General features: G+C 40.1%; 1 protein-coding gene across 7 annotated transcripts in view; it reads left to right on the top strand.

The window, feature by feature from the left end:
- The window catches only part of HECW1 (HECT, C2 and WW domain containing E3 ubiquitin protein ligase 1), a 202406-nt gene extending 192691 nt beyond the window's left edge, over window positions 1–9715 (top strand). For 6 of the 7 annotated variants that reach the window (XM_082192708.1, XM_082192704.1, XM_082192707.1 and 3 more), the window contains 3 exons: window positions 687–801; window positions 2567–2765; window positions 5260–9715. In XM_082192708.1, the coding sequence (XP_082048834.1) occupies window positions 687–801; window positions 2567–2765; window positions 5260–5371 (426 nt within the window). In that variant the 3' untranslated portion in view covers window positions 5372–9715. The remainder of the gene's footprint in view (window positions 1–686; window positions 802–2566; window positions 2766–5259) is intronic. The other variant, XM_082192705.1, reaches the window with a different exon arrangement.
- Window positions 9716–13259: the final 3544 nt, after the last annotated feature.

Raw genomic sequence — 13259 nt, 5'->3', positions numbered from 1 at the left:
ACCAGAACAACAAGAGGGAGAGCTGCGCAGCAATCCCTCTTGCTGTTCTGTCTTCAGGGATAGCCACGCAAAGCCTCTTCAACAACATTTGATTCAGAATATATTTTTTCTTGTTTTCCTCCTCTAAGAACTAGGTGCGTCTTATGGTCGGATGCGTCTTATAGAGTGAAAAATACGCTAGTTAATTGGCCATTATGTTAAAAATAAATAAATAGGCGTTTGTTGATGTAGTACATTAGGGGGATTGGGAAATACTACATGAATAAGTTGATAATGTTGTTGAGGGCGGGGAAGCTGTAGGTAACTTTGGTCACTTCAAGATGATCTGTTTAATGAACATTCATCCTGACTTGTTTGTGGGGAGATTGGACAACCTTGCATCAATAAAGCATTGGTCCACACTTTCCAGTCCATTTCCTCATTGATTTCCTTATTACAAAACGTCTAATCTTTTGAGGAAGCGGGCTTGTTTCACAGGAGCTCCAAATCAACTCTAATTGTTCAGCCTGAATTTGTTAGTAAAGAGGAAAACTTGGTTCAAATCCTCATTGCCCAGAATGTAGTTGGCAAATATCTGCCAACACGTTTTAGCCTGCCTAAGAGCAGTCATGCCTGCATGTGGTTTTCACTTTGACAAGGCTTTGTATGTGTTGTACTGTCAGCTTCAACTGTGCTTTGTCTTTCAGGTTGTAGACTCAAGGCTTGTCTCTGTTTTCGACGCTAGAGAGCTGGAATTGGTGATAGCTGGCACTGCGGAAATAGACCTCAATGACTGGCGCAACAACACAGAATATCGGGGTGGTAAACTATGCAGTTGTTTTTCCTTCTCATCTTCCATTTCATGATGCTTTTGCCCTCATCCTCTTGGTGGAAATTCTCACTGTCCTCTTAAGAGAGACTGGACCATAGACTAGGAGTTGGCCCAGATGTCTAATAACACTACTGATCCACCCCCTCCAAAAATCCACCCCGTGGTCATACTTGGCTTGTTTGTACTTGTCCTCAGGCTTACACACACCTGCAATCACTTACAAATACTATGAAGTACATGTATACTAGGATATTATAGGACTGCAGGGATTCATATAATCACAGGCAGTCCTTTATGGTCCTCTAGCAATTCCAAGAATTTTTCCAGTCTCATGTACTAATATATAGGTCTACTTCTTGTTCTCGTGGGATACAACTGAGGATGTGTCCAAGTTTTAAGATGGGGATGAGCAAATCTGATATAATCATAGATAGGACACAGAATAACCAGAGAAAAAGAATGTATAGCACTGCACAATTGTTCTTGTCCTGGGAATCCTGGTCATTTAAAACTGCAGCATTAGAGGGGAAATGCAGTCAACTTGCATGCATTAAACCTTTGCAATCACAGCTTTACATGTTACGCAGCCAGCCAGCACACAGTTGCACAAAATAAATGCACACAAGGCAGAGAGCTTAAAAGCGCTTTCTGTACTGGGCTTTCCCAGCATGGAAAGAGCTTTTAAACTCTCTGCCTTGCTTACTGAGTTATGGGAAAGACTTGTGTGGGCTTAGGGAGGCTCCTGCAAGATGGAGGAGTGCCAATTTGAATAAAATATTTGGGGGGCAGGTAAGCCCCGCAAAATCGATCCCAAGACACACCATTTGAATGGCAATGCCCATCAACTGGAGCGGGGTTGCCCCCTCAATTTTTTTATTGGGGGAGTGAAGGGACATCAGCCCCAAGAGTTGGCTCCTTTGCTCAGATGGCTCCACGAGATCTTGCGAGAACCTCCAGAGCCCACATGAGACCTTCCCAGAGTCTGGTAAGCAAGGCAGAGAACTTAAAAGCTCCCTGCTTTGCATGGAGAGCAAGGCCCGCTTAAAGCATGGGCTTAGAAAAGTAGGGGTCGTCACCCAGGGAGTGACGGGAGTGGTTCTGAGTGCCTATACATGATTTCAGCTTTACGCACAACCCCCAGGGATGTAACCCCTGCACAATTTGCAAGCCTACTGCATTGATATTTTTTATAACTAGACTAGAGCATTGGGAGGAGTTGGCTATATACAAATGCAGTTTGCCACATTAACTATTTTTTTTTTCTGTGTACATTGCCACTCATTTAGTTCAGTGGTTTTCAAACTGTTCCAGGGAATCCTGTGGTTCTTAGGAAACCTATCAGAAGTTTTTACTTGAGAAGATTAGTAATGGCAGACATGTTTTGCTGAATTAGCACTGTTATGGACCTGCCCCTGAAATGTGCCACATGAAAGTTGCTGGAAATGTTTTAGGGTGGACTTCCTATTCATTCAGTAAGGCTCAACTAAGCTGCCCACATGGCATGAATATGCACCCATCTCAGAATCCTCTGTAAAGTGCAAGGATTCCATGGCAGGCCCAGAGGGGTTTCTTGGCAGACCAGCTGAGGTGAAAATTGTTCCCCAGAGGTACTTCTTTAGCTGTACCATTAGTGAGAGCCAAAACAAAAAAGGGAAGGCAGAAAAATCCTTCTGCTTTATTTCATCATCATAAGCAGTTGTGGCTTCCCTTTGTATGTTTCTAACACATTTCTCATTTGCACACTTTCTGTTTTAGGTTACCATGATGGACATATCGTAATACGATGGTTCTGGGCAGCAGTAGAGAGGTTCAACAATGAGCAAAGGCTACGGTTGCTGCAGTTTGTCACTGGGACATCTAGTGTGCCGTATGAGGGCTTTGCAGCCCTTCGAGGGAGCAATGGATTACGGCGCTTCTGTATAGAGAAATGGGGTAAAATAACATCCCTCCCAAGGTATGCTTGCATTTTGAATAAGATCATACATGTTCTAAAACATTTCATGGCATTTTGTCATTTCCATTTATATCCTAGTAGCAGATAACTTTATATGATGTGCTCAGTAAAAAAGAAAAAAAAAGTGTTAAAAACAAATTGAAACATCTTGTTTAAAAAAGGCTCATTTTCCATTCTAAAAGTTTCATCTCTTCAGCAGAGGTTTGGGCTCTTACAAACATCTGACTTAGACGTCCTCTCACTTAGATGTCCTAAGTTGTCATGCTTTGGGTTTCTTTAAATACACTTTCTCTAAATACCCTCCTGGATCACAGAAGATGCATATTGAAAACCAGATTGAAAGTGATCCAAAGAAGACGGGGCAATTGGCACTGAGGGCACAATTCAAGCAGTGGGATCCAAACTGAAATGACTGCAAGTGATTTTATCTGTAGCTATCACATTTTGCTCTCATCCATCTTCCAAGGAATTGAAGTATGCTCTTTTGCTCAGCCTAGCCTATGTCAGGGTGCTGCCATATATATAACAGAGAAAGTCTCTTGTTTGCACCCTGAGGCCTTTGGAGAACAAACAAATAAAAATAAACTTAGAAGAACCTCTGCCCAATTCTTTCCATTCCCCCTTAGTCTTCCACTTTGTCATCTTTTCTTTTAGCATTTGTATATATTCATTAGGACAGCTTAAGAAGAAAATGGGCTACAGGAACGTGTAGCATTCTGATAATATTTGTTCCCTGTTACCTGCTTATTGAGAAGCATGCAGAATAGGCAGGTGAAGAACTATTTTGGTGCCTGTGGCAGAAAATTCAAATAGTATACCACAAAATGGTATGTGTATGTATGTATGTGTATATATATATATATGTCTTCATTTCTATTTATATATCTCTCTGTGTGTACACACACACACGCACATGGATATAAATGGAAATGAAGAAATATATATATACATACATACACAAAAGCTAAATCATTTAGAACTTGATGCCATTTAAAGGTATCCCAGAACCTGTCACTTGAGGTTGGTATAGAGCTGGCTCTGCAAAACAATGATTTGCCCAGCACACTTGGTACCTGTACAACTTGTGGCAAACACATAATGTGGCTTTTGATTCTGCTAGGTGCTCACAACTCTGGCGCCACACTTCACAACCTTTGTTTTAGTCCTATAATTAAAGGGAAAGACCAGCTATGCTACATGCCAGGAATATCTCCACCTGCGGTAGATTCACTATAATTAAGCTAAGGACATATTTGGGAGGCGGGGGAAGAGCTGGTACAGCTCCAGAGGGTGGCAAGATTGGGGATTTGCCAGACTCCAAGTCCGACAATGGGCTTGATTTCCCAAAAGCAAAATGCCTTTCCCTTTCCATTCTCACAAAGCACCCAAGAAGGTTGGAGGTGGCATGCAAGAGTTCTCCATTTCTTCCATGTCCAGGGGGCCTTTGTGGGTGTCTCAGTAAAGAGCCCTCAAAATCTTGAGAGTCAGAAATGGCCTCATTTCTGGAAACACCAGATTCAAGTAATGATTAATGTTCAGGCAAAACCTGCCATGTTTCTGTGTGTCCTTTTTGGAGGAGGAGAGCCCGAGTATAAGTGGAATCAGTCTGAATCCACCTGAGAGACTGCTCAAGCCTTTCAAGAGGGAGAAAGCCTTTGAATCAGCAACAGCCCAAACTAAGTTCCTTTCAGGACACTCTCCAAAGACTAACTATTCCCCTAAAGCTTTTGAGAAGTGCTCATATTTTTTCAGAAAATGTACTAATTACACATTGTTAAAGTTTCCTGTAGAAATCTACTGCAATTAACTTGCTGGGTAGAAGAAAGGAAAGATTTAGAGTTTTAGAAAGATGCCTAAGGCTTTTGGTCTGCCAAATACTAGAAAGGTAATTGGCCTCTTTCTGCTTGCCTAACTTGTTCTCCCAGATAAGATTTATGAATTTTATTCAGCTAGACTGAATATATTAATATTCACTATCTTATGTTCATCTGCTAAATAACTGAATTCTTTGCAAAATAAGCTTTTGCTACAAAATTAGATCTTTTAGGCTTTCCCACATATGTGGTTTAGCCACAGAAGCAAAGGGTGACTTTCCCATTCCTGAGTAGGAACATATTCCTGCAAGTTTCTTGTCAGATTATTGTGAGGGGTTAGAGCACTACGGTTTTGCCCTGGGATTCTGGTGAAGCTCACTGAGGAAAGCTCCAGATTTGGGCTTTGGGTGCTTGTAATACTTATTGCAAGCAAGAGGGAATGAACTGGATGAGGGTGAATAAATTGAGTCTCAGTCCAGGCAAGACACAGATATCACTGGTATGTGGTTCGTCCGCTATGACTAATGATTCAACCTCATTTCACCTGTGACTCTACAAAAGTTGTGGGATTCCAGCTCCCATCACCCCTCAGCTAACATGACTAGTAGTCAGGGATTATGCAAGGAGTTACATATTTCTATTCTTTAAAAACTGTACCCATGTTGTTCTTTCACTTTCAGGGCACATACATGTTTCAATCGCCTGGATCTTCCTCCCTATCCATCCTATTCTATGCTATATGAAAAGCTGTTGACAGCTGTTGAAGAAACTAGCACCTTTGGACTTGAATGAGGACATTCAGACTTTTTGACTGTGTTCCTGGTCAGTAACATCACTACTTTCCCGGCTGCCATATGATTTTGGTTTTCTGTGTTTTATAATCTGGGGAAAAACATCGGGATTGACAAAAGCTGTGCATGAAGAACAGCCTTCCTTTAAGAACTAACCTTCATGCTTTCATCTTTGATTTCCAATGGACAACTCACCTGTATGCAATATAAAAAACCCTATCTCAAGGTCTCTGTATATCTCCACATACCTCCATTAGTAACAATGAAAATATGAATGCAAGTTATGCTACACTTGACCAAATGTTAATAAATGTTTACTCCCACCTACGTTGATTAAAAAACAACAACAAAACATCAAGCATTCCAAGCTTTTATATGCACATCTCTTCAGGATTAAACACACTGTTAATATTGCATCTTAACAGCTGTATCTACAGATGGGAGATGGCCAAGAGTCTTGTCATTCATCTTTGATTTTCTTGTACATATCACACAAAGGTGAGATAGCACCTATGAGCAAAACTGTTTTTGTTTTGTTTTTTAATACAAGAACTCATAACCCAAATCAACTACATCAGCTGGAGCTGGGCCAGGCCTAAGGTGTAGATAAGACATTCACAACAAAACAAACCTGTAGTGCAAAGCAGAGTGTGCCCGTGATTGTTGACAATTGTTGATTGCCAGAACAGGAAAGAACTTGCACTGCAGAGGCACTGATGGGAGGCAGTGTAATGACAACTCCCATGAAGCACCCAAGAAGGATATTTTATTATACAGCATAATAGACAACATCACCTTACCTAATTAATGTACATAGCAAAAGTAACAGGAAGAATAACCCTCTTTCTTCCTAATATTTTCTGGTTCTGCTAATTGATTTCTTGTTTTTTGATGTTTAAATACTTCCTTACAGAAAAGAAATATAGACAATCTTGCACCCTGTAATGGAAGCAATTACTTATTTGAGGCATATTGATCAACACAGAATTGTGGTTTTTGTTTCATTTCTCTTTGATCTCAAATCCTCCATAATTGCGGAATTGGTTCTACGTAAAGGGATTTAGTTGGTGAAGCTGCAGAGAATGATGGTGCTGAGGCAATATGAATGACAGTATTGTCTGCATTGCTGTTGGGGTTCCTAAAGCACCATTTGTCTACCAGGCACATTAGTTATTAGTGAATTGTAAAGTTTGGCCTCTTTTGTAACCAGATGGAAAAATTCATGGCTTAACTTTGAGAACTGTGCCTTCCGTTGCCAAAATCAAGACAGTAAAACACATTGGAACATGCATACTTTGATGGGTACTGCTGAAAGTAAGGGGATGGGGTAGGAAATCAGCCTTTTTTGAGCTGAGCCAGATCTGAGAATAAGGCTGGAATCCTGCGTGCAATTACATGGGAGTAATGTCCAGTTAACTCAGTGGAACTTACTTCTGAGTGTTTAGGATTGGGCTGCATGTGTATCTTGTCCCCATCAAGAGTAGTCCTTATTTCTATGCAGTCTTTTTAAAAAATCAAGACAGTGTAAGTTGTTAAGCGTGTATGTGATCACAGCAACAAAGAGATCATAAGAAATGGTGCTTAGTTATATGCTGTCTCTGAAAAGGGACCGATCCTCCTCTTCTTTTGCCCTAGGGTGAGGTACAAGTATTGTGCTTGTATGCTGTCCTTTTCTCTCACTGTGGAAGACATGCTAATACACACGGTCACTGCCCTTAACTTCTAAGTGTGGTAAGGATAATGGGATAAGTATGTGAATAGTTGAGGCTCCTGAACTCAAGATATGCTCCCTCACTTATCCTAGATGTGATCCTCTGGTTATGTAACTGATGCATATACCCAACAAATTCCAAAAATTAAAAAATGGAGTGACACAGTACTGATACTCCAATATTTAGCAAAGTGATGTGGTAGCCACTTCCATAAGGTTGCTTTTCTGTTTAGAAACCTAAACCTATGCTCAGACAGGAAACATTCTCAGAATAGTTCCCCACCCAAATCAAGAAAATATAACTTTTAAGGTAAACCACAAAAAATTGACCTAATTTAAAAAAAAATATGGGCAATTTAGAATCCAAAGTTTGTAACTTTTAGGTTTGGGTAAGAGAAATTTAAGGACATTTGTACATCTCTCATTTGTGCTTAACTGTGGCTGGATCATGCATGTTCTTTTTGGGAACATTTACACTCTTCAAAGAGGAAAAAATGGACAAAACAAAATCCATGGGACCTGGGAACAAGTAGGTATATGAAGAACAGATATTCATTACTGGTTTGGGTGTTGAGCTGGGAAGTAGGTGGCCTGGTGATTGCCGGCTATTTTAGCTGATATGAAAACTAACCTAAACTAATCTGTGTTTGTGTGATGAATCTTTTATTAGGCAAACACCTGATAAAGGTTTGTTCATTCATCACTACCATATTGTGGCCTTATTCACATGAAACTTTAAACCATTGTTAAACTAAACTATGGTTTAAAGGTGAATGAGCAGCATCCTGCTGCATGCTGCTGAAACTGCAGCCACTTTACTCCTCCCCAAGGTGAAATCTTACCTTACATTAAATAATCCAATCTAGCATTTTAGATTGAAATGCCAGTTTTAGTAAAACCAATTAATTTGGAATCAGTTGACATCATTACATTTTTCATGTCCATATCAACTGCATTTAATATACATTTTACAAGTACACACTATACCGCGTATATTACTGGTTGGATACAGGCTTAGTCATGCTTAGAACAGACTCATTAGAAATAATGGTAGTTAAAATAGTCACCTCTAACAAGTCCCATTTATTTCAATCGGCCTACGCTATGACTAAGTCGGGATCCAACTCCATAATTGCTGTAGGAAGCCTCTAAATAGATGAGTGTTCAAGCAGCCTACCAAACAGAACTTGGAATGCAATTTCCACTCATTTCAATGGAGCTTCTTTGCACACCTCTCTAAAACAAATGGATGTTCCTGAAATATTAACCTAAAAGCAATTGTCCAATATACAGCCTCTGCAATCCCCTGTGCACAAAATCTTAGGAAAATCATTGTATCTTGGGCATGCGTACATGTATTTAAAATTACAGCCAATGTCACTACAAAGTCATACGTATGGTGTTGAAGATGAGGTATCATCTTTTTCAAGAAATGGAATGGAACTTAACTAGATAAGGCACAACCATCTGACTGGTTAGTTTGAGGCGGGCCAAATATAACAGTACTATATACCAAGAATTAAAACAACATCCTTTATTTATAATGCTGTATAGTCAGGATTTTTAAAACTATTTAAAAACTATATTTTATTAAAAAGTAAACTATTTTTTGTAGAGTGGTGAAAGAATTTGTATATGCAATGAAGGCATCTGAAGCAAGAGTGATGCTCAAAATGTCACTATACAGTTATGTTCCAATGCCAGATATAGTCTGGGAACTGAAATAGGATATAGGTAGCTTTGGATTTGGCCCCCAGAACATTTGTCTGTTCCTTTCTAGGAAAACACATTGTAGATTTTGTTCTCTAAATCTCAGGCAAAAGCAGTGCTGTAAATAATCCAGACAAGAAGCTTTCTTCTTCATACCTTTCATTTTTCACGACACCTAAACAAATCCATTTTTCATCTGTTCCACAGTATGGGCTTCTGTCAACTCATTACAGTATTAAAAACTACTTATCTGTCCAATTTATCATCATCTATTTCTTTTTATACAATTGCATTGGATCAGACTTGACGAAAATATTGGGGAGACAGGTAAACCCCACCACGGAAAATCAATCCCTTGACATGGTGCACACAAACCATTTGAATGGTAATGCCCATCAACTTGGGGGGGCTACCCCCTCAAGATATTTTATTGGGCGGGTGAAGACCCTTTGGCCCCTAGGAGTTGGGTTTTTTTCCAAGTCAACATTGCATTGGGCAGCCTCTCCTATGCAAGAGACTAAACAGCAGAGGAGAAAGGCTGAGAAATTAGCTTGGGGAGGAAAATAAATTAATTTTAAGAAAAAGAGGAGGGCAATCTTTAAGATTCCATTTTGCAGGTGACAAAGAATATATTTGTGGGCCTAGGACCCAGATTATCACAATCTGGAGAGATTGCATTGAAAAGTGCAGGTATATCATTCTGGGACCCATTCATAGCAGCATGTAAGCTGCTCCCCTGTGACACCTGTCTCATTCTCGGGGGGGGGGGGCGTGCATTAATGAAGTAACCACATGGGTGGAGCCAATCTCATGAGTCTTGACCTACCATGGGAGTGGGCAATATGGGAAAGTGGTTTCCACATCAATCAGGTAAATGCAAATATTGTCAAATGAAGGGGAAATTCATACCTTGTTATATATATATATATAAAAGAAGAAGAAAATGTCCAGTAGCATCTTAGAGACTAACTAAGTTTGTTCTTGGTATGAGCTTTCGTGTGCGTGCACACAAAAGCTCATACCAAGAACAAACTTAGTTGGTCTCTAAGGTGCTACTGGAATTTTTTTTTATTTTTAAAATATATTTCTATTACGTCAGAACAACACGGCTGCCTACCTGAATCTAATACCATGTTATGTCAGTCAATAGACTATTTAATCCAAGCCCTTTCAAGTCTCGGACACCCGGCTAATTAAAACAAATGCCACTTTATATAGCAGTCCAGGTTCTGCTTGCAACACAAACTCAAACCCTGCTGTCCTTAGTACAATTGATAAGATTCATTTTCCTTTCTTGTAAACACCAGCTTCATTTCCCCACATTACTGTCTGAATTTATTTTAACTATACTGTAATTTCATGTTACTAAAACAATTTTTGTTTCTATTTAGCCATTTTCAAGTTTGCTTTGGTGTGATGATTCCACAAAGTGGATTTTACCCAGTTTCCCACTGCACGGTCATCGTTTCTGCATTAATTCATCGGGGGTGCGGGGAGGAAGGGGTCAGCATCCCAACTTCATTCAAGTGCCAATGAAGTTTTAGTAATGGAGAGGGAAATTTGGAGTTCACAACCAGGTTGATTCTTTTCTTTTCTACAGGTTTCATCACAACAAAAGCTTGGCATTGCTACAGTATGAGACTTGTTGTTTAATCCTAAATGCATTAATCTGAAATCCCCACATATTAATTTGGATAAATTCAAAGCATATATGTTAAGATCATACTCTAAAGCCATGGACACACTTAACTGGCACTAAATTTACTGAAAACAATGGGATTCTTTCCACAATCACATAAGGTTGTTGGAAGGCAATCCCATTTCAGTTAAGAGAGTTATGGCTTTAGAATTCTATTATTCATTTTTCAGTGAACAATCTCTGCCCTAAATTAAATCCTAGGCTTTTTGAAGTCAACAGGACTACTGCCATTAATTTCAACAAACACATATCAGGAACGAATTCCCAGTGGAAATCGAACCTGTTCAGTCATACATATACCAACAAATCTTTCTACGTTAAAGATGGTGCTTATTCCTCTTGCTGTACCTCAGTGCTTAAAAAATTGACTGCAATATGCCACAAATCTGGGATAGCATTTCCAAGTTATTATGTCCCAAAAGGTTGTGTTATTTTCTCCCTAGTACACCATAGTTCCTTTGATCAAGTCAACAGGTGTCTGTAGATAGTAGATACTAGCTATAGTCAATATTGAAACATTAGCTGAATTCCCTGCAGCTTCCAATTTACCTAAAACCAAGTGTCTATTATGGTTTCATTAAAGACTTCATACAAGTCAATGGCAGGAAAGGTCCTCGTTACTGGGCTAATTTTGCTTATATTGACAGGAAAATGTCACATGATACTCAGGCTTTGCTTTCTATTCAATCATATCACTGTAAAGGAATGTCAATAAAAAAATCTCTTTGTTATGGCATCAGGTGGTGTGGTTATTAATAGTTTATCTTCTGTGGCTTGCTTTGTTCTATGCCCGCTTGTTTGATAGAATCTCATGCTTTAAAGCAGGTGATACATTACCTAAAGCAGGAAAGCCTAACATTTTTGACCTGAAGGCTGCATTCAACTTTGCCAACTCTCTGGGGGACCATATGGCAGTGTGGGGTGTGCGTGCCCCACACTCTTGCATACATACACCCCGGACACACATCCTCTCTCCCCTTAGCAGATCTATGCTTTTCCATTGATCAAATGGCCAATCTGATGACAGAGAGGAAGCAATTAGCATCCCTATCAGCATGCTGAACTGGGTGGAGGTTAAGGCTGTGCCTACTTTATGTTTTCCCCTCTTTATGGCTGTTACTGCCAAAACTGGTAGGGTATTAGCAGCCATAAAAATTTTACTTGGGAGCCTGGTGAGGTTAGTCTGCTAGATGCTTTCAGTAAATGACTTATTGATGATGATGATGATGATGATGATGATATTTTAGAATTGAATATTGTATTTTCCATTGTGGGGCATCAGTAATCAAACCAAACCACCAGCAGAAATCTATTGATTTAAATAGGAATTAGATTTGTGCTTTGAGAAAAGACTGTAGATTAAATCAGTGTTGCACTTCAGATGTAATATGGTTTGTTGCAATTTGAGGCAGGAAGGGGATTTCCTCCTCTGTGACAAATTATGTAAATCACCCCAATCTGCAATACTAGAGGTTCAACAGAGGTTAATTCAGGGGTCAGCAACCTTTTTCAGCCTTGGGCCGGTCCACCTCCCTCAGACCATGTGGTGGGCTGGACTATATTGGGGGGGGGGGGATGAACGAATTCCTATGCCCCACAAATAAGCCAGAAATGCATTTTAAATAAAAGGACACATTCTACTCATGTAAAAACACGCTGATTCCCGGACCGTCTGTGGGCCAGACTGAGAAGGCGACTGGGCCGCATCCGGCTCCTGGGCCTTAGGTTGCCTATCCCTGGGTAAATTTGTCCCTGAAACACCAGGTACTACCTATGCTTTGTACCTTAAAGAGACAGAGCTTTATACTTTGCAAACTGCACAATCTCTCAAGGCCGACACAAAACCAGGCTGTCATTTCAATGCATACAGAACGTAAATCAGAAAGGACATTCTCCACAGCAAAACACTAGAGGCCATTGTCCGCCACTCCACAGCTTTCTGTACTGCTTGAAAGCCAAGTATGTATCACTGAGGATAATGCATTCAAAAACATCAGTCTACAACTGCAGGAGGCGAATGCAGTTAGTCCACATATCTGCCAACACTATTTGAATATGAACAATTCAGTATTCCTCTAAATTATAAGCAAACCACAGATGCAAGAAGGAAGATTAGCGCCCCTCACTGCATCACAGGAATCCTCTACTGACTGGCTTCCAAGCAGGTAAAATTCTGCTTGCAAAGAGGAGCTAAACTCACAGTACATGGGAAAATATCTACATAGTATGGTTTTCCAACATCTGAACTTCCCAAGATCACCTGTACCATTTAACATTAAGAAGAAGGTGTCAATGCTTTTTCCTGTCGCTGCCACTGCTAAGAAACCATCTCCACCAAAGCTGCCTCAGCACACAAGAGAGCAGTCCATAGGCACAGTGGCTGCCGGGCAATGTCTTCAGGTTTGTTTGTTTCACCAGCACATGCACAAATTCTTTCTGTTTTTTTGTAGTCTCATACTTTATTCTGCCCAATCGCCTACGTTTCTCACCAGCATGTAAAGCGACAAGGCACAGAAGAAATCAAAGTGTCTAACTTACTTTTAATGAATCATGAAAGAGAATTTTGGCAGGTGGTGAGAAAAAGTGGACCTGCTGAAATGTTCTCTCCTGCACAACACTGAAAGGTACAGGAGCTCTTTATTCTTTGGGAATTATTCACCCTACAAGTATGTGCACAGTCACCTTTCGTAAACACACCTTTCCGCCCATTTCTCAGTACTGGCAAAAAGTCTGCTTCCTGACCATTCCTCCACTGCTGGGGCAGTTCAG

This window comes from Podarcis vaucheri (assembly GCF_965113315.1).
Source record: "Podarcis vaucheri genome assembly, chromosome: 12".
Lineage (NCBI taxonomy): Eukaryota > Metazoa > Chordata > Lepidosauria > Squamata > Lacertidae > Podarcis > Podarcis vaucheri.
Note: the sequence above shows the minus strand (reverse complement) of the source record. Positions and strands in the feature narration are given on the sequence as shown.